This window comes from Cyprinus carpio, chromosome A12, assembly GCF_018340385.1.
Source record: "Cyprinus carpio isolate SPL01 chromosome A12, ASM1834038v1, whole genome shotgun sequence".
NCBI classification, from domain to species: Eukaryota; Metazoa; Chordata; class Actinopteri; order Cypriniformes; family Cyprinidae; genus Cyprinus; species Cyprinus carpio.
Window position 1 is genome coordinate 1,751,115 of NC_056583.1, and position 22,392 is coordinate 1,773,506.

Here is a 22,392-nt window from a genome sequence, read left to right on the forward strand (position 1 = left end):
CAGCCGCAGCTGTTGTGCGCATGCGCAGCTGAGTTTGAAGCCTGGCTAGTGGGCACTGTTCAGGATGGCCGCGGATAACAGTGTGTTGCTGGGTTTAGTGGAAGAATTCGTGTCTGGACAGGTTGACAGCAAGGCCGCAGAAACCTCTACAGGTAGCTCGTTCACTGGTCTCTCTCGTCTTTGCTCTTTTTTAGACAATTTCATCGCCGAATCTTTAAATAAGCTTTCCGCCAAAGCAGCGCGAGCGCCGCGTGTGATGCTAACCGCCACATCCTGTGTCACACACGCAATGTCTGGCTGCACACTGGGGCTGAACACACACATCAAACCTTTGTTAGCATTGCACGGTGTTTTTGCTTCATAATACGCCCGATCCAGGAGTTGCCACGGCGTCGTTTTCTACATTTAAGCCTTGTTTGTCTTGCTAGGCTGCTAGCGGAGCGTGAACCTGACAGTCTGCGGTCCATTAACCCTAAAACCTCCAGTCTCACATCTGAGAAGTGCACATCTAACGCTTCTAAAAGATCAACAAAATCAAAACCTAGCGCCTTCTGTCGTCTTAATGATTGACAGTTCATCCTAGACTAGTACAACTGCACAAATGTCCTCCTTCAGGTCGTGCCTCACGTGTCTTTTATGCTGTGAAATCTTTAGCTTTTGTTAATTTTGTTAGTTATATTTAAAGAAGAACAATTCCTGGACTGAAGCAACATTAGTTAACTTGATCAACCATACCTCATGTATTTAGAAAAGAGTCTCAATCATCATCATTGCATTGCATTGCATTTTATGTTTTGATCATCAAACTAAGCATTTAAATATCATCTTGCTATTGGAGGTATAGAGGGACGACTGATATTGATATCATTTATTAAGTTAGTCTGCTATACTGTGATTTGCATTACAAGCATTTTGCATTTATTTTTTATTTTTTTGCAGTAGCAGCATTTGCAACAAATTGCATAATTTTGAAAGTATTTACATGTATATGCATTTATATATTTATATTTTATATTATATATAAATATATGCGTATATATAAACATAACATATTTTTCTTAAATATATGCATGCATGTGTTTGTATTTATATATACTTAAATATACACGGTATACACACATATATTATGTAAACACAAACTTTTATTTTTTTATTTTAACTGAGTTTTTTCCTCCTCCATTTTTTTCAGAATATCATACTATATGAGCCATAAAAGCTTGACGTATCAGATATATAATGCCCAACAAAAAACAAGCATGCATGCATTAGATTTTTTGACTTTCTGTTATATTTTGTCTAAACCGTTGCATTAAAACTAGCCGTTATTATTATAATACTTTACATGGTTAAACATGAGTTTATGTCTCTTTTAGGTGTCAAGAACGGACAATTCACGATTCTCCAGCTGGTTGAAGCACTGGGGTAAAGAGAGCTGAGTTTGTGGTTTCACCTTCTTCCTGCCCTTCTCTCGTATTCTCTGTAGTCGCAGTTATATTAGTGGTAATTTAAGGGCTGTGTGTATGTTTTAGACAGCCGTCGGTCTGAGAGATCCTTTCGTTCTTTATCTTCGTGCAGGGTGAGTCTGAGCAGCTCTCAGCCTCAGACGCGTGGCCGGGGAGTTCAGCTCCTGTCTCAGGTCCTGCAGGAATGCTACAGCAGCTTATCCGAGAGAGAGGGTGAGACGTTCCTCATGAAGACCTTTAGTTGTGTTTGAATGGGTCTGGATCACGTTCTGTGTTTGGTTTGTGAAGAGCGTCGTGATGCGTCTCATCCGTGTTTGTTTGTTTGTTTTGCTTGCAGTGGAGGTCCTGCTAGCTTTCTATGAAAACAGACTGAAGGATCACTATGTGATCATACCACATGTTCTGCAGGGGCTCAAGGCTTTGGTAAGTCTGAGTCATTTTGTGTCTGAATGAGGACGATCTGCTATAGGCACGGTCCTCTTGATTTTCACTTATTTTAATTGTTGTCTTTGGTTTCTTTCAGACGAAATGCTCGGTTCTGCCTCCTGGTTCAGCGGTGTCCGTTTTGAAATCCATCTTCCAGGATATTCATGTTCAGGTGAGTACGTTTATTTAGCAAGGATGCATTAAATCGCTCAGAAGTGACTGTGAAGACATAAAGTTACAACTTTTATTTTAAATAAACGCTGCTCTTTTGAACGTTCTGTATATCAAAGAATCCTGAAAAAAAAAAAATGCTTCAGTTTTCCACAGAAATATTGTGCAGCACAACTGTTTTCATCATTGGTAATAATCAGAATTGTTTCAAATCAGCATGTTTTCATGATTTCTGAAGATCATGTGACACTGAAGACTGGAGGAATGATGCTGAAAATTAAGCTTTGATCTGAGGAATAAATTACATCTTACAATATATTTAACTAGAAAACAGTTATTTAAAATTGTTATAATATTTCACAATTTTATTTTCTTACTGTCATATAAAAATAATAAATAAAATAAATTAAATTAAACAGCAGTGCATGTGTTTTTAGCCAAGTATTTATTTCTAATTGTTAAAAATATACACTACCGGTCAAAAGTTTGGAATCAGTGAGACATGTAATGTTTTAAAAAAAAAAAAAGTATTTTATGCTCATCAAGGCTGCATTTATTTGATAAAAAAAAAAAGTAATCTTGCAAAATGTTATTACAATATAAAATAATGGTTTCTATTTTAATATCCTTTAAAATAAAATTTATTTCTGTGATGCAAAGCTGAATTTCCAGCATCATGACTCCAGTATAAAGTGTCACATGATCTTCAGAAATCATTCTAATATGCTGATTTATTATTAGAATTATCAACAGTTGTGCTGCCAAATATTTTTTTGAAAGCTGTGATACTTTTTTCAGGATTCTTTGATGAATAAAAAGTGAAAAAGAACAGCATTTATTCAAAGTAGAAATCTTTTCTAACAATATAAATATTTTCTATCACTTCTTATCAATTTAACACATCCTTGCTGAATAAAAGTTTAAATTTCTTTCAAAAAAATAAAGAATAAAAATTTACTGACCCAAAACTTCTGAACTGTAGTGTATATTGTTAGAAAAGATTTCTATTTTAAATAAATGCTCTTCTTTTTAACTTTTTATTCATCAAAGAATCCCGAAAAAAAAGTATCACAGCCTCCAAAAAATATTAAGCAGCACAGTTTTCAGCACTGATAATAAATCATCATATTATTATGATTTCTGAAGATCATGTTTTAATTTTTTATTCAGTAATGATGCTGAAAATACAGCTTTATTATCACAGGAATAAATTAGATTTTAATGTATATTAAAATAGAAAAACGCTATTTTACATCACAATAATATTTCACAATATTACATTTTTTCCTGTATTTTTGATCTAATAAATGCGGCCTTGATGAGCATAAGAAACTCCTGTAAAAAACATTAAAAATCGTTCTGATCCCAAACTTTTGACCCGTAGTGTATAAAATATAGTATTGTTTTTTTCTTGTTTTTTCTTTTATTTATAAGAAAATAAAATCCAGAAAAGTTCTAAATTCAAATGTTTTGGGAAAAAAATGGCATACAAAACATAGTTGCTTTATTAAGTTTACTAACAAACAATTAGTTAACTCAGTAATGTTAAATTAGTTTGATATTTCAATCTTTGCTGTTTGATATGTTCATTAAATCAGAATCAGTGCCGGTGAAGTGACCTCTGTGTTTGCTAAATAACATAAACTCCTATCCTGCTTGAAGACCTAACGTTTATTTTTTCTCACTTCTCTGCAACAGTCCTTGATGCTTGCAGAGCGATCATGTGTTTACAACATCCTTATCAGTCTAATGGAGTCCAAAGAGGAGGGTGAGGAACGCCAGCAACCTTTCTTCCTCTCCTTTATGTTATTGCCTTTGCATTCATGGAACCGCACCAGTGTAAACTATTTCTTGTTCCCCAGAGCTCAAAGGTTTGGGTTCAGACTTCATATTCGGATTTGTGCAGTCAGTAGACGGAGAACGAGATCCACGCAACCTCCTGCTGGCCTTCCAGGTGGCCAGAAACATCATTCAGAGGGGTTATGATCTCGGTAAGTGTATACCTGCAGTTGAACCAGAATGCATTTAACGTAAAGTAAAAAAATAGTTTAATAGAGAAAAAATTGGTCAGTAATTCTGTTGTCTCCATTTTTTTCAGGTAAATTTGTGGAGGAACTGTTTGAAGTGATGTCCTGTTATTTTCCTATAGACTTCAGCCCTGTAAGTACTGCTGTCTAACATGTAGTTACATCAGGATTCGGTGCTGATACCAGTGAAAATTCACGGTTCTCCGTACCAAAGCAAAACACAAAAATATGCTAATTAAAAAAAAAAAAACCACACACTTTTTATCATTAAAATTAAAAACAATGCCATTCTTTATACTTATTTACAATTGTGTTTAAAGTTTTTCTACAAGTAATATAATTATGAAAAACCCAAATTTAATGTCTTTTAATCAATGAAATTTAAACACGTTTTATTTTTTGGTAAATAAAGGGGATTTGCTATTAAAATTAAAACATAGGAGAAATATTGTGATTTATTTCTTTAAAAAATAACGTTTTATTAATTTTTCCAACAGTAGTAGCAGTATCACATACATTCTACTAAATATATACTAAATACTAAATAATAGTAATATTTCTAGCACAATGCCTTTATGTAAAAATGAACTTTTATTTTGACGGGTTGCCGTGAATACCTTTAAATTGTCACTGGTTTTACTCAAATGAAACGGTAAATGCTTGTGAAGTGGCTCAGAACAGTTCTGGTGATGTTGTTTATGTATTTATGTCCTCATTGAGACGGCAGATGCTGAAATTACTGCAAGCGTCACGAGCTTCAGTCTATGTAGTAAACAAACCCACACGTCTCTGACATTCATTCATTCATTCATTCATTCATTCATTCACACAGAGACGCGCAGAACATGCAGGATTCATATTTCAACCAACTTCTGCGGCTCAACATTTACAGATACTGGTCCATATGGAGATTTGATTTGATTAATCATTTATGCTTAACTTTGACAAATTCCGAGACTGTCCATATTAAAATGTAAGTTTCATTTTCATGACTGGATTTTGAGATTCCGTCCGCGTTTTCTGCTTCGCGGAAATCATAGCGCTGTATGCCACCGGTACTTAAAGAAACCTGCTACCGTGACATTTTCAGTTTTTTAGTACCGACTTGGTACCGAAGTGTCTTTTGACAACACTAATAACATGTTTGCATTTCATGATTTACCTTAAAAGTTTGGGATCAGTAAGACAAAAAGAAAAAGAAAAGTCACTTTTGCTCACCAAGGCTGCATTTTTTTATTTATATTTTTAGATCAAAAATACAGTAAAAACAGTAACAATTTAAAATATTTTGTTATGTTAATATATTTAAAATGTAAGTTATACTTGTGATCATTCCTCCAGTCTTCAGTGTCACGCGATCCTTCAGAAATCATTCTAATATGCTGATTTGAAACATTTAGTTTTATAACCAATAAAAAAAAAAAATGTTTATATTTTATGTCTTAATGTTTTAGTGGAAACCGTGATTCTTTGACGAATAGAACATTCAAAAAACAGTTACCTGAAAGAAATAGTTTCATTATAAATGTCTTTACTGTCACTTTTGATTCACACTTGCTGAATAAAACTATTAATTTATACCTCATGTTCATGTAGACATGTAAATGTCGGGGCTGGTGTTTTTGTTTCTCTGTCTGTGCTCAGCCCCCCAGTGACCCTCGAGGGATCACGCAGGAAGAGCTTGTTCTCTCTCTTCGGGCTGTTCTTACTGGGACGTCTCAGTTTGCTGAGGTAGGATGCTCTGGATGACCTAAACCTAATTCAGTCTCTTAAAGACACAAACTTAATAAGTCTTTGTTTGGCATTATACTGTGTATCAGTAGACTGGACACGATGCGAGTGGTTTCGTGAATGGACCTTCTGTGTGTGTTTATTGTGTTTTGTATCCTTTCCGTTGACAGTTTCTTTTACCGCTGATCATCGAGAAGCTGGACTCAGATATTCAGAGTGCCAAAGTGGACTCCCTGCAGACACTGGTACAGCTCTACACTCACTAGATCAGTGCTTCTCAACCGCTTCTGCTGCAGGAAAAAAAAATAGCAATAAAAGTAAAAAACACAGTCAGATTTAAATGAAAAATCATTTTCAAGAATGAGGTCATGTCACCCAACCGGTCCGTATTTCCATCTCCCTCATTTGACTAGCTTGAATTGTGCCAGCCGGTGTTATTACAGATAAATAAAACAAAAGCTAAAACCATGAAGTTGTTTTCATTACTTGGAATAAAATACACTTTTACAATAAAATAAAATATAAAAAAAAACCTTAAACTTATTTTATTTCACCTCGTTGCAACATTTCTCATTTTCATTTAGTACTAAAATAAGTGAAATTAAAAAATGAAAATGAAAAAATTAATAAAAACTATATAGACAGTAATAGACAGTTTTTTATATATATATATGGGTCAAAGAAGTTAAGATGTCCGTATCAAAAGAAATGTACAAAAGTGATTTGGTGTCCATAGAAAGCACATTAAATGTAAGTAAAATGTCTACTTTTAAGGTTTCAAATAAGTTTTTGGAGAATAAAATGTCATTCAGTGTAATACAATATTTATGCAAAAATTCAAACAACATGCTTATTCTGACGTGCACATATTAAAATATCTAAAAGAATAATGGAGCATACTAAATTATATTGTGTTTTAAAATTAGTAAAAAAATTCTTACTGACAAAATGGGCCAAAAAACCTGGGGATAGCGGCAAATGTTAAAAAAATGTAAAACTACAACTCATTAGTATTTGGGGGTGAAAGTAATTAGTCTTTTAATATGTCATAAATTGATTTTTTGTTGTAAATATCCCTGACGAGATTGTTACACTGAATGACCGATTTTACTGGGTGTCTTCTGTAAATCAGGGGGAAAATGTATGATATTTATTTTTTGCTCAGAAAAACAAAAACAAAATTGCAATTAAATAAAACAGAAAACTTTTTGCATTTTTGGGGGGAAAAACTACAACAGTATTACACTTTTTTTTTTTTATGCTTAAACACTTTTTCGTCTTTGACCCATATATATATATATATATATATATTATATATATATATATATATATGACAATAATAGACAGTATATTAACAATATATATAGTATAACAATATATATAGACAATAATAGACAGCAACTAATAAAAATGGCAAAACACAACAAAATACTAAAATTTTTTATAAATTATAATGAAAAAAAAAATAAAAATTAGTAACTAATATTATCTCACTGATCCTAAAATACAGCATTTTTTGGACTCAACTTTTATGTCAAGAAGATTTTTTTTTTCTCCTTCCATTTTTTGCATTTTTTAATTTGAAAATAATCAATGTTAAACTGTCACACTGTGCATGATTAAATTATAATATTGTGTGCAATTAGCATTATTTCTTACCTTTTGAGAACCACTCTTATAGATCTTACTTGGCAGAAACGTTTTTACCAAAGTGGCTTACATTGCCATTGCGCTCAAGCTACACATTTTATTTCTTCATGCATAACCTGGAAATCAAACCTGTGACTTTGCTTTTTGCCATGCTTTACTGTTGCTCTGACTGAAAATATCTTGTGAGATAAACAAATAAAAAACATGTGTTAGTGTGCTAAAAATAAACCCTTAACATCGTTGTGTGTTGTAGGCTGCCTGCGGTCTGACGTATAGCCATAAAGAGCTGGCAGAATTCCTTCCAGGCCTTTGGAGCTCAATACGGAGGGAGGTAAGAGAGATTGGCATAAAACAGTGGATGCAGGAACTCTCAGGTGCTTTTCTCACATTAGTTTGCTCTGTACATCACTCTTCCCACCGCTTTACGCAATCATTATATATATCAATAATTGCTACAAGTAACGCTCTACAGCATCCGCTGGAGCGCCACTCTCTCGTGACTCTGCTGCATGTTCTGTTTGATCTGAGTTTGTTTCCTGTGTGCAGGTGTCGCAGACGGCCAGTGAGCGAGTGGAATCCGCCGGTCTGTCAGCTCTCAGCGCACTGGTGTCCTGTCTTTCTCGTTCCGTGCTCAATTCAGACTCTGAGGACGTGCTGCAGGTGTTCCTAAGCCTCGTCCTCAAAGGTACCTGCAGAGAATGGTGGATTCAAACGAGGATAGATGGATTTAAAGGGATAGTTCAACCAAAAATGAAAATCTGCTGTGAAGATCCAAGATGTAGTTACCTTTTTTTTTCTTCAGTAGAGCAGTAAAGAAGATTTTTAGCTGTAACTGTAGTCCTTGGCGAATCATTAAATACAAGTCAGTGCTACCGTTGCTTTGAGAATCAGAACAAGCAAGACAAAATTAATACCCATGGCTCTGGATCACAGGTAATAATGTTGCATGAAATGTTCAGTTTCTCACACAGACGGATCGTTTAGCTTCATAACACCTCAATATATCGCCACAGGTTTTCATTTTGTTTTTCTTGCCGCTTTTTTTTTTTGTTTAACTCCTGAAAGTGATGGTAGCTGCTGACTTGCATTTAATGAAAAACCAAGAACCATGGTTTATTCTTTACTGTTTTACTAAAGCAAAAAAAAACATCTACATGCTGAGGGTGAGTAAATAAACAGCAGATTTTCCCTTTAATGCAAGAATGATGCATAAAGGGCCAAAACAGCTGATCATGCGAAGAAATAATTATGAGTGCACATCTTTTAATGATCGTTCCTGGCCGCCTAGTTAATCATCAAGACAAAGGAGACTGATCAGACTCATAACCCTGTCATCTTCGCATGCAGTCATATATATCAGTGCCGCCCAGGCTTGTTCTACCCATCACACCTGGTGTGTCTCGTCCTCTCAGACTGTCAGCACCATCTCTGCGAGCCAGACCTCAAGCTTGTGTGGCCCAGCGCCAAACTCCTGCAGGCCGCCGCCGGAGCCTCATACAGAGCGAGTCTGATAGTGTCAGCCGCCATCATACCTGCCCTCCTGGAGCAGTATAATAACAGGACGCAGGTACGATCTTGTCCATCTTTAACTAATATTCTCCACACAGGTCTTTTCCTGCACGATGTTGGAGCACTTAAAAAAAAAAAACCTTTGGGATGCAATGGAAATGTATCAAATAATATGTTTTTCCTTAATGAAGGGATGCAAGGATACATTTACAAGCAAAATTATTTTTATCAGAATGCAAAAAGTACACAAAATATTTTTTGCCTTGAACTGCGTTTAATTAATAATTGCATAATTATTAGTGCTGTCAAAATTAACGCAGGGGCGGAGCTAGGGTTTTGGACGCCCCACTCACAACTCAAAGCAACACAGACAGAAGCTATAAGAGTTCATTCATTCACTTTATTTCTAGAAAAACTCATATTTTTATATATAATTGTCAGATATAGTTTGTGTAACCAGAATACCAATAATAAGCAGAGAAACAAAACAAAAACACTTTTCACATAAAGACCAACATAGGGATAGTCCACCCAAAAATTAAAATTTTTCATGATTTGTCATCATTTACTAACCCTCAAGTTATTCTTTACTCTGAGTTTCATTTTTCGGTTGAACACAAAAGAGGTATTTAGAATGACAAAATGCTCTGGAAGTCATTGGCTACCGTCAGCCATCTAAGACTTTTTAATGACATTAGTTTTATAAAAAAAAAAAAAGATTGTTTAGACTTTTTGAAGCCCCATGAGGACTTACACAGGCATACTGTGCTGTAATGCATGCATTTGACTCTATCTTTTTACAGTGTGCTCACCGGCGCACCCTGCTGGAGGTTCTGCAGGGTTTCGTGCAGCCCACCGCACTCAGCCGGCCTGCAGATGGAGGTACGTGAGAAGATAACATGATCAAAACAGTTAGATCTCATGCATACGATTACCATTTAAAGTGTGTGTTTGTTACCACTTGCTGGAAAGAGTCTCAGCAAGTTTAATTAAGTTATATAACGCATTTCAAATATTTGTTTAATGTGTAGTGTTGATGTATTTCTCTCTCTGTCTCCTACATAAACACACAGAGGACAGTGTATTGGTTGCGTTCCAGCAGTCTTTGTGTGGCGTGGTTTTCTCTGCGCTGACGGAGTCTAGCGCTGGTCTCCAGGTCACAGCCACACGGGTGCTCTCTGCACTGGGACAGCAGCCCGGTGAGTGCATACACAACATTTTTGGAAGAAATTAATTCTGTTATTCAGCGAAAATGACTCAAATTGATCTGAAGTGGTGTTAAAGATATTTATAGCATTGCTAAATATTTCTATTTCAAATAAATGCTGTTCTTTTGAACTTTCTATGTAAGGATTCTTTAAAAACATTGATAAAAATCAGAAATGTTTCTTGAGCAGTAAATCAGCATATTAGAATGATTTCTGAAGATCATGTGACACTGAAGACTGGAGTAATGATGCTGAAAATACAGCTTTGATCACAGAAATAAATTACATTTTAATATATTCACATAGAAAACTCTTCAACACTAAATCAAATGCATGCAGGAACATGTTTCTTTCTTGCACCAAAACACAATTTTAACATACTTTTACGTCTCTCTGACCTACTGCATTTTAAAAATGTCTGTTAATCAGTTGAATATGATTGGATAACCGTTTCTCTTGCAAGTAATATTTCTCATGGATTGGTAATTTATTATTGGCACTCTCCCATTGTTTAAAAGTATTTTCAAATTTAGCCTTAAATTGTATAAAATTAATTAAAAACAAAACAAAACAAAAAAAATCTGCTCTGTAAAGTGTTGAAGTCAAAGTTATTATTGTTAACTAAAACCATTAAATCATTTTGTTCATTGAAATAAAATATAAATATTAGAAAAAAAATATTTAAAATGTTTTTAAAAATGAAAAAATGTTTCCTTTGCAATTAACTGAAATAATTTTTAAGCTTAAGCACTAAAATAAATATAAAAACTGAACTGAAACGGAAATAAAAATAAATTAAACCTAAATAGAAGTATTAAAAAAGAACATAAACTAAGATTTCTAAAAACTGGACAACATTTAAAACTGAAAGTAAAATAAAAGTTTCAAGATATTAATAAAAAAAAATCAAAGGATATACATATTCAATTAATTTCTTGAACACTAAATTGGCATTGAACACATTCTTTTCTTGCACAATAAAAAAAAAAATAAAAAAACAGGCATTGAAATGTAAATGTGGGCGGTCAAAGAATAACAGGCTCATGGGATACTCGTGTCTTGCTCCTCACAGGTTTGATGGCTCAGACAGATGTGGAGAAAGCTGTTGATCATTTGTCCAGACTCATTCTGGAGGAAGACGATCCTAAATTGAGGTAGATGTGTTTGCATTTTGATGAGAATTATTCCTTTACAGCCTTTTTTCCCGTACTGATGTTTGTCTGTCTCTCAGTTCGGCTGTGGTGGAGTGTTCAGGCTCTCTGGCTCATCTGCATCCCAAAGCCTTTATTTCCAGGCTGATTCCTCGACTGAAAGAAGAGATCCTGTCAGGTGGGACCCAGGGTAGAAAACACACACCAGCACCAACAGCATCTATGGCAGGTTAATATATAATTAGGGGCTGTTTTTCTCCACAGGTCAGTCTGATGCAGCTGTACGTCAGCGGTGTGTGACGGCGTTAGCGTCTGTGTCGTCTCTGCCCAGTGTGGTGCAGGAAAGCGCCCCCGTTCTGCTACAGGTGCTAGCTTCAGCCCACACAGGTTCGTTCATTCACTGTACCCTTTAACAGCAAGATTTATCTTCTGATAATCTAGCTTCTAGCGATTGAGTATGAGCGATGTTTTCCAGCTGGTTATTCATCCTGACAAGTTTCGTTTTCATTTGACATACAGTAAATCCCACATTTAGGGTTTTTCCTCCTTATATGGATACGTTTCATTACATTGTTTTCATCCCAACCTGGCAACCACGCACACTGAGTGGTTTTTGATGATAACTAGGTTGGACCACACTCACCGATAACCGATAAATCAATTGATAGTTTTTAAAATGGTGCTGAACTTTATTACAAAAATAAAAAAAACAGTGCTGAACTATGAAAATACACTGTGCTTTTTAAATTAAATATATAAATACTAATATATTATACCTTGGTCGTTGATGTTCGTTCATAGTGCATTAACAGATATCGATTTTAACAGTGTTTTAGTAAATGCTGAAATTAACACTCTCTAACAAGGAGCAATATTTCATCAGCATTTGTGACCCTGGAGCACAAAACTTAAGTGTCAATATTTCAAAATTGAGATTTATACATCATCTAAAAGCTGAATAAATCATCTTTCCATTGATGTATGGTTTGTTAGGAGGACAATATTTGTCTGAGATACAACTATTTTAAAATCTGGAATCTGAGGGAGCAAAAAAATCTAAATATTGAGAAAATCATCTTTAAAGTTGTTCAAATGAAGTTCTTAGCAATGCATATTACTAATCAAAAATTAAGTTTTGATATATTTACCTTAGGAAATTTAGAAAATATCTTCATGGAACATGATCTTTATAACTTAATATCCTAATGAATTTTGGCATAAAAAAAAAAGTCTATAATTTTAAACTCTCTTATTAACTCTCCTATTTTAAACTGTTACCATTTTATAGAAATCCAAAGAGTCATGCTCAAAGTTGGCTATATTTAAATATCTATCTACAATATCGGTATGGATTTTTGTCAACAACGTTTGTTCCTGTAATTGGTTATCGGTGCCAAAACTGATCAATCGGTCCACCTCTAATGTGTGCGCACTCTCTCTGGACTGAGGAAAAGGCACTGATGAGCTGAAAACACCAGCAAACATGTATGTTTTGGTTTAGATACCTCCACTGTGATATTTTGCTCACATAGCCAGTCTGTTTTCTTTCTTGTGGACGTTTGCGCGGTTTGCTGTGACTGAATCTGCGAAACCTCAGTCATGAACTATAATTAATCTTGACTACACCGTGTTCCAAATTATTATGCAAGTGAGATATCAGTAGTATTTCAGTAAAATAATTAGATTTGAGTGTTTTCAAAGAAAGTGCACTTACTCTGTGCCACAATATAAATTCATTATATTGTTTTAATTGGAAAAAAGGTCAAAATAATTTTGAAATGTTCGTGTTAATATTAAGAATTTCACTGGTTCAGCTTTTGAGAGAAGCTTTTTGTTTATTATAATAAATAAAATACATTTATATGATAAATATAATACATAAATACAATATTGGAACATTGATGAGGTGAGAAACCATTGATGTTGACGTCTTTTGGTCTATGCTTATGTGAAAGTCCAATATTCTAAAATGACAGTAAAGCAAAATAATCATGATCATCAGTTTAACCCCTTAACTGTCACCGTCCCACCATCATAAATTATATATCATTTGAAAGCTTAGAAGCCCAAGATTCATCCTGTAAAAACCATTTTGAAATCGGACATTGCATTACCATGGAAATTGTACTTTAAAATCTTATGGCGGTCTCCTCCCCCTTAGTGGGCGGAGTCAAGTGTCATATTACAAAATGCGTTACGGTCTTTTAGAATCAAAACTTTTTATAATCTTGGCAACAAACATATCATTGGAAATGTCTGAGTCTCAGGATTCCATATTTGGTGGTTATTTTGAGTATTGAAGTAAAATTGACAGAGAAATCTAGGGAAAAATTCATTAAACAAAATTCAAAGGAGTTTTGATGGCTCCCAGTGGCTGTTTGTGGTATGACGCCCTAAATAAAATCTCACAGGAACCTCAGTTTTTTTCATATCAACTTCAAATTTGGAACATAACTTATTTAGACACAAGGCTTTAATTTTATACCAATTTTAGAGTAAAACCTGTTATGTAAAATATTTATAATAAATACAATAAAATAAAATTTATATAGCGCATTTTATTTACAGTACATTTAAACTTCTATAACTTTTTGATACTTTAATTTTTTGCCAAAATCTGCTAATTTTCTTTAAAAAGAGACCAACCTTAGGTCTATATTCCAAAGTGTTCATAAAATACAACAATTTAAGTCTGGATAGTGCACTTTAATGCCTATTTTAAAAATGGGGGGTGACAGTTAAGGGGTTAACTATTATTATGTAGCACTTAGCACTAACCATATCATGATTCGGATTGTAGTTTTCATTGACATGCTCGTACAACACGCTGTCTTTTACTTTATTTAGTTCTGATGTAAAAGGTCCTAATATACCGATGTAATGCTGAAATGCTTTTGTCTTTCAGGTAGCTGTGGTTTCTCTGTGGAGGAAGTGGCCGCTGTCTGCATCAGTCTGCAGAAGATAGCAGAGCATGCGCGTGACTCGGAGGAGATCGGACGGTTCTTCCATGACATCATCATTCCGCACCTTCTAGGACTCTGCTTACAGGCGGCACTGCAGACTCGGGACGCTGGTCAGTGTTAGGCATGATCTTCTGGTGGGTGGAGGTGTGTGTGGGTGCTGTTTGTTGATGTAACTGTCGGTTTGCACAACAGGTCACAGCAGTCCACTCACAGATAAGGCTGTTCTGTCTGCAGTAGTTCCTGTCATGAGCACAGCCTGTGCTGCGCTACGATCAGAGTGAGTCCAGCGGAAACAACACACTATTCAGTTGTTTACGACTTATCAACTAACTAATACTGTATAAGATTTCCATTCAAGCTCAAAGCATAAATCTAAGCTATGCACTGCCGGATTCACTGCAAAATGTGTCCGTTATAATATTTTTTTTTTTTATGTGCAGTTCAGGTGTTTGGTTTGGAAACATGAGTTTTTTTGTTTTTTTTGGAAGTATTTTCTTCTGATCATGAATGCTTTTTTTTGATCAAAAATACAGAAAAAAAATGTAATATTGTGATATATTATTACAATTTAAAGTAATTGTTTTTAAATTTATTATACTTTAAATTATCATTTATTTCTGTGATGCAAAGCTGAATTTTTAGGATCATTATCACATGATCCTTTAGAAATCATTCTAATATGATGATTCATTATCAAAGTTGGAAACAGTTCTGCTGCTTAATATTTTTTCAGAACATGTGATACTTTTTTAGGATACTTTGATGAATGAATAAAAAAGTAAAAAAAAAAAAGAAGCTATGTTTTTAAAATATAAATATTTTGTAATAACAATATACACTACTGGTCAGTAATTTGGGGTCAGTAATTTTTTTTTTTTTTTTTTTTTTTTTAATAAAATCAATACTTTTATTCAGCAAGGATGTGTTAAATTGATAAAAAGTGATAGTAAAGAAAATATATTATTAGAATATATATTATTAGAATTCTTTTTTTATTTTGAATAAATGCAGTTCTTTTTAACCTTTTATTCATCAAATATATTAGACAGCAGAAACTGTTTCCAACACTCATAATAAATCAGAATATTAGAATGATTTCTAAATGATCATGTGATAGACTGGATGTTACATGTGACACTGAAGGCTGGAGTAATGATGCTGAAAATTCAGCTTTGCATCACAGGAATAAATTATTTTTTTAAAGTATATTCAAATAGAAAACTATTATTTTAAGTTGTAATAATATTTCACAATATTACTGTTTTTTCTGTATTTTTGATCAAATAAATGCAGGCTTGATGAGCAGAAGAGACTTCTTTCAAAAACATTAAAAATAGTAATGTTTCCAAACTTTTGACCTGTACTGTATATACAGTGCTGTGAAAATGTTTTTGCCCCCTTCCTGTTTTTTTGTATATTTGTAACACTTGAAAAAATTCAGATCGTCAAACAAATTTCAATATTATACAAAGATAATGTAAGTAAATACAAAATGCAGTTTTTAAATGATGATTTCATTTATTAAGGGAAAAAAGCTGTCCAAACCTACCTGGCCGTGCGGGAAAAATTAATTAATTTAATTGGCCCCCCCCCTGTTAAATCATGAAGGAACTGTGATTAACCACATTATTTTAGAAAGCTGAGTTAAATTTATTAGCCACATCAAGGCCTGATTTCTGCCAGGCCGGTTGAATCAAGAAATCACTTAAATAGAAGCTGTCTGACAAAGTGAAGCATGCTTAAAGAGAAAAAAGAAACCATTGATAATTCTAATAATAAATCATCATATTAGAATGATTTCTGAAGATCATGTGACACTTTTACACTGGAGCCATGATGCTGTAAATTCAGCTTTGCATCAAAGATATAAATTATATTTTAAAGGATATTTAAATAGAAACCATTATTTTATATTCTAATAACATTTTGCAAGATTACAGTTTATTTTTTTTATTTTTTTTTTTGCATTTTTGATCAAATAAATGCAGGCTTGATGAGCACAAGAGACTTCTTTAAAAAACATTACAAGTCTTACTGATCCCAAACTTTTGAACGGTAGTGTATATCTGTTCATCAGCATGAATAAAATCGATCAACTAAGCCTTAATAAAAAAAATACGTATTGTTTTCTTCTAGATCAGCGTCCCGCATGGCCGCCCAGGCTGTTTCTCTCTTCCTGGATGGAGACGTGTCTTTTCTGCCAGAGAATGCCTTCCCTTCCAAAATCCAGTTGCTCCAGGTGTGACAAGATCGTCTCTCTCAGCCGTCAGGCTTACATTCGACGGTCCAGATTAACTGAGCTTCAATATCAGAGACCACTCTGGAAGCATTTGACGGAATAGTTCATCCAAAAATGAATTCGCTCACTTTTTAATGTCTAGTGAAGCCAGAAGCTGCATGTTTGTAAGAAACAAGGTGTATTTAACTTAAAAGAAACGTATTTTTGAAGCTCTCCCAGTGTCTGTGGATGAATGGAGGGCTTGTTTGTGTGCTGCTTGTTTTCTCCAGAGCCAGGCGGAGTCTGGAGGTCTGTCTCAGCTGGTGTGTCTGCTGATGGCCTGCGTCTGCTCGCTTCCACGCAGCGTGAGTTTTATCATATTTATTCAGTACAGGTTGTTGTTTTTTCTTCATCAGATTCTAATACTGTACGGCTGCGAGATTTGTTCTTTTAGATCTTTTATAAAGATTGCAAATGCATTTTAAATCATAAATTACATTTTTGGTCTGCTACTACTAGTCCTTCCATTGTTTTAAAAACAATATATAAATATCAAAAAAAATATTATTTATTAGATTTTTATTTTTTTATTGTAGTTTTTATTTTTTAGATTTTATTTTTTTTTATTGTAGTTTTTCACTGTAAAATAACTAATATTTCGGGAAAATGTAAAATTACAATACTGATATTTATAGCTGTCTTCGTTTCTGAATATGACTAATAATTAACAATAACAATTATTATTAATGTATTTTTCTTTAATACTAGATTTTGTTTTACAGTTAAATTACAATAAAACAATAATATAAATAAAAATACTAATTATAATTTATGATTATTTCTATTGGAAAATGTCACTGTAAAATAAAAATTATAGTATTTAAAAATTTATAATTTTAATAATATATAATAATAATAATAATAATAATAATAATAATTTTATTTGTAGAATTACAATACTAAGTTACCTTAGTTCCTAAAAATGACTATATTATTATTATTCTGTTTAATACTTTTGTTTTGCATTGAAATATTACTATAAAATATATAAATAATAAAATAATAATATTTTTACTATTTATATGATGTTATTTTTATTGTAATATTATATTTCTGTAAAAAAAAAAACGTTTAGTATTTAAGAAAAATAAAATATTCATCAGCGTAATTTTAGATTATAGTGCATCTGTAAAATTATTGTTGTGTAATTTTTTTTCTTTTTCAAACTTTTAACGATGGATGAAAAAAATGCGGAAATCTCTTAAAGCAACAGTCAGTATATAAGTTTGTGAGGTTCTGGTTTCCATAGAAACTGAGACTTGCGCTCAAGACTGCGATTGTGCATTGGCTGAACACCACAATAAATATTTTCAAGACCGTCTGAGAGGAAGAAACAGCATTTATGGGACAGTACGTGTCATTCGTTCACTTCACCACAGGTGGAGATTCCTGAGATAGACCGGCTTCTGCTGCAGCTGGAGGATCTGAGCTGTACCTGTACACACCTGTTCTCCTTCACCTCTGCAGCCAAATGCTTCGCTGGCTTGGTCAACAAGAGGCCGGCAGGTACACACAGGATTTATCTTCTTCCCCAATCACATGCCCTAAATTTTGTGCCGCATGATCTAACGGAAGACTGTTTTCTCTCGATGTACGTCACTGGAATAATGAATGCGTCATTTGAGCTCCGGAGTTGATTTACCTGATCTGCATAATCACGTATGTTGTGTGTGTTCAGGTGAAGCTCTAGACGCGGTGCTGGAGAGAGTGATGAAGAGGATCAGCGTGGAGCTGGAGAACACTTCCTCTGGCCAGCGGACACAAGCGTTCACTCTGCTGCTCTGGGTAATCACCCAATCACGATCAAGAGGGTCTTTCTTACACCGTGTTCACACACAGCTCCTCAAATAGTCTCAAGTTCAGTTTGATCAAACTTAAGCTCGTGAAAGTTTCAAATACTGAAGAAGGCTTAATTATCATTTAAAATAAGTAAGATTTATTTAAACAGCAATGCTGACCAAAGTACTGAACAGTCAATTACAAGACAATATGCGCATATGCATAATATAAAAACATCAAAATATAATGTCAAAGAATGGTCTAGATTTAAATTTTTTTTTTTTTTTTTTTTTTTTTTTTTAGTTTTTAATGTTTGTCTTTTTTTTTTTAAGACATAATTACTGTGTCAGCAATGATCAGCAATCCACAATTCATATATATTGATTTATTAGTACATAAACCAATTTAATACACATGTATATATTGAATTAAACTTGTAGTTGGCATTATTTTATCATCATTTATATAGTTTTATAGATATTTTTAATATTTTGAAATAGGTTTTTTTTTAGATTTTGGTTTAAATTTTATTTAAAATTTTTGTTATTTTGTTGTGTTTTTTTAAAATATATTTTTAATTTATTTTAATATTTTATATTAGTATTTATTATTTTTATCTATATATTATTTTTTTATTATTTTAGTATTTCGACTTAATCAAAAATGGGAAGAGTTTTAGTAAAAAAAATTTTTTTTTTTCTTTTTTCTTTTAACGTTTTTAATTCGCCCAAAAATTAAAATTAAAATCTTCTCACTTTCATGTCTTTCCAAACTCATAAAACCGCTGTTTATCTCTGAGACCCAAATGGAGTTAAATTTGATATCCTCTAATTATTTTTGTCCATGAAACCAAAACAGTAATCCATATCAATCAAGCTGTTCAATCCAAGTCTTTGAAGATCCCTTTATATTCTCAATGTTTTATTCACATCTAAACATTAATCAGCACATATTTTTGAACAGGTGTCTAAAGCCCTGCTCTTACGGTACCATCCGCTATCGACAGCCCTGACCGACCAGGTAGCCTCTGTTTGTTCTTCCTCTCTCTCTCAGTCATGTTTCAGCGGTTCAGTGTTTGAATGCTGTCTTCTGTGCTTCAGCTCTTCGCTCTGTTGAGTGACCCGGCGTTAGGATCTCAGGCGGCTGACGGTTTCGGCGTCCTCATGAGCGACTGTCTGGACGTCCTCAATCGCGGTTGCCACGCTGACGTGCGCATTATGTACCGTCAGCGCTTTTTCGCTGAAAACTCGACCAAACTAGTTCAAGGCTTCAACTCGGCAGAGCAGGGTACCTTGATTACCACTTCCTGTCTGAACTGAATCGCTCTGCTTGCTGTCTAAATAGTTGTTTTTGTTCCACAGAGAAGAAGTCTTGTTATTTGAAGGCACTGTCCCACATTGTCAGTAACCTTCCCAGACAGGTCCAGCTCACCGAGCTTCCTGCGGTGAGTTCAGTTAAAGTAAATGAGGTTTTTTGAAAGGCGTTGTGTTTAATGAGTGCCGTGTGCAGTTGCTGCCGCTGCTGTTGGAAGCGCTGTCGTGTGCGGATCAAGCGGTCCAGCTGTCCACTCTGTCCTGCCTGCAGCCGGTGCTGCTGGAGCCACCGGAGGCCCTCAGGAACCAGCTGGAGGCGCTGTTCTCCCGCCTGCTGGCCCTCACCACCAGCCCTGCTATGGTACTCAATTCAGCAGTGGATTTGATTTTACACTGATTCTGACAACACTCGACTGATTTTGACTTTATCTTCACTCCCTCAGAAAGTGAGAATTGCGTCGCTGCAGTGTGTTCATGCGCTCTCTCGCCTGCCTGAACATACGGTAAGAAAACCACGAGAACTCAAGAACAGCTTCAGTTAGCCCTAAATAGTGCTGCCATTATTACAAGATTAAAAAAAAATATGAATCAAGAAGTCAAAAAAAAAAATATTTATTTATTTATTTATATTTAAATTTAATTATAAATTTGTAATCATTTAAATTTAATTAGTTTTTTTTAATTAAAATAAAAATGTAAAACATGGAAATTGTTGAATTTAATATATACAAATAAATATCATGTCACTTATTTGATCACGTGATTAAATATTATTATTATTAAATAGTAAATATCTCAAGATTATAAAAAAAAATATTATTATTAAAAATTATAAATAAGTAAATAAAATAAGTTAATCATGTAAAATGTGTTAAATTTATTTATTAGTTTGTTTGGGGTTGGTAAAGTAGTAATGTAGTATTGTTGTATATTATTAATATTATTATGACTTTTCTATCTATCTATCTGTCTATAGTATGTATGTTTGTATATGTATATATAAATAAATTACTGTAATTTATTCCTGTGATGCAAAGCTGAATTTTCAGCATCATTACTCCAGCCTTCAGTGTCACATGTAACATCCAGTCTATCACATGATCATTTAGAAAATCATTCTAATATTTGATTTATTATGAGTTGGTTTTTGGAAACAGTTCGGCTGTCTAATATATTTGATGAATAAAAGGTTTGAAAAAGAAACGGCATTTATTCAAAATAAAAAATAAATAAATAAATAATAATATATTCTAATAATATATTTTTCTTTTTACTATCACTTTTTATCAATTTAACACATCCTTGCTGAATAAAAGTATTGATTGTTTATTTTTAAAAAAAAAAAAAAAAAGAATCAAAAAAAAAATTACTGACCCCCAAAATTACTGACCAGTAGTGTATGGTGTTATTACAAAAATATTTATACTTTTTAAAAACATTAGCTTCTTTTTTTTTTTTTTTTTTTTTTTTTACTTTTTATCATCAAAGTATCCTAAAAAAGTATCACATGTTCTGAAAAAAAATATTAAGCAGCAGAGAACTTTTTTCAACTTTGATAATGATCATCATATTAGAATGATTTCTAAAGGATCATGTGATAATGATCCTAAAAATTCAGCTTATACATCACAGAAAAAATAATGATAATTTAAAGTAGTAATAAATTTTAAAAACAATTATTTTAAATTGTAATAATATATCACAATATAACATTTTTTTTCTGTATTTTTGATCAAATAAATGCAGACTTGATGAGCAGAAGAAACTTCTTTCAAAAACATTAAAAATATTAATGTTTCCAAACTTTTGGTCTGTGATGCATAATAATAAATCATGTTGAGTAGACTGTGCAGTGAATAGTTCTGGTGTGTGTTTCAGGTTCTGCCGTTCCGTGCCAGAGTCCTGAAAGCTCTCGCTGTTCCTCTGGATGACAAAAAGCGGCTGGTGAGGAAGGAGGCGGTGGCGGCTCGAGCAGAATGGTGAGTTACACACACATTCAAACCTTCGGGGTTTCCACTGACAGCATCTAATGTGGCGTTTCTCATCCGTAGGTTTTTGTTAGGAAGCCCCGGGGGAAGATGAACAGATGTTGCAAATGACCCGGACCAGAGACGGAGAACCGCTCACAGCATTTGATTTTACTCCCTTACCCTCTTTTTAATGATACGGCATGAGTCTGGGCACAGAAGTGGCTGAACAAACCGCCACAGACTGCTTGAACACGAAACCCAACGATGCCCTGACCTTCCGCAGCGGAGGCTGAATCAAGAGTAAATCAGACACAGTGCATCGTGTGACGTTATCATTTGTTCAATAATGCCGTGTCACTATTATAGGAGAGTTAGTTTGCTGCAGGATACAGATCTCTCTGGAATCTGCTGTCGATATGACTGTCCTAATGTCAGTATTTTTAAACTGCTGTGTTTCATTAGCCACAACACCAGGTTGGTTGTTGTTCGTTTTCACAAGACTAACTAAAAGGTCAAACTGACAAAACTGATGCCAAGAATATAAAACAATATTTAAGTGTCATAACCTGTCAATAAAACTTTTTGCAAATGTGTAGATTGTGACAACTTTGACTGTGACTAGTTTTTCAATGCTAAACTGTGGATCATTTAAATTGCTTTGGTGCAAAATGCATTCAGTGAATAAGTCCCGTTTGTATTTGTTTTTTTTAATGGCTTGAATGTAACTTTATGAACCTAAGATAAAACAAAACT

General features: G+C 33.8%; 1 protein-coding gene across 1 annotated transcript; it reads left to right on the top strand.

The window, feature by feature from the left end:
• On the top strand, positions 1-22,232 carry mms19 (MMS19 homolog, cytosolic iron-sulfur assembly component). Its single transcript, XM_042767097.1, has 31 exons — positions 1-152; positions 1,374-1,422; positions 1,576-1,676; positions 1,801-1,886; positions 1,987-2,061; positions 3,759-3,828; positions 3,923-4,051; positions 4,159-4,220; positions 5,732-5,818; positions 5,989-6,063; positions 7,722-7,799; positions 8,015-8,153; positions 8,881-9,035; positions 9,781-9,859; positions 10,051-10,176; positions 11,258-11,339; positions 11,417-11,514; positions 11,601-11,723; positions 14,242-14,409; positions 14,492-14,576; positions 16,436-16,538; positions 16,808-16,882; positions 17,957-18,083; positions 18,256-18,362; positions 19,320-19,376; positions 19,457-19,643; positions 19,718-19,800; positions 19,866-20,030; positions 20,113-20,172; positions 21,548-21,648; positions 21,721-22,232. The coding sequence occupies exons 1-31, from the start codon at positions 65-67 to the stop codon at positions 21,749-21,751; spliced, it is 3,051 nt and encodes a 1,016-aa protein (XP_042623031.1). The 5' UTR covers positions 1-64; the 3' UTR covers positions 21,752-22,232.
• Positions 22,233-22,392: the final 160 nt, after the last annotated feature.

What these genes read in the sequence shown, in the direction of transcription:
- mms19 (XM_042767097.1), top strand. Translation starts at nt 65, where the DNA reads ATGGCCGCGGATAACAGTGTGTTGCTGGGTTTAGTGGAAGAATTCGTG. An exon ending in CAGCTGGTTGAAGCACTGGG is followed by an intron (nt 1,423 to 1,575) that starts GTAAAGAGAGCT and finishes ATCTTCGTGCAG; the next exon opens with GGTGAGTCTGAGCAGCTCTC. An exon ending in CCAAAATCCAGTTGCTCCAG is followed by an intron (nt 16,539 to 16,807) that starts GTGTGACAAGAT and finishes TGTTTTCTCCAG; the next exon opens with AGCCAGGCGGAGTCTGGAGG.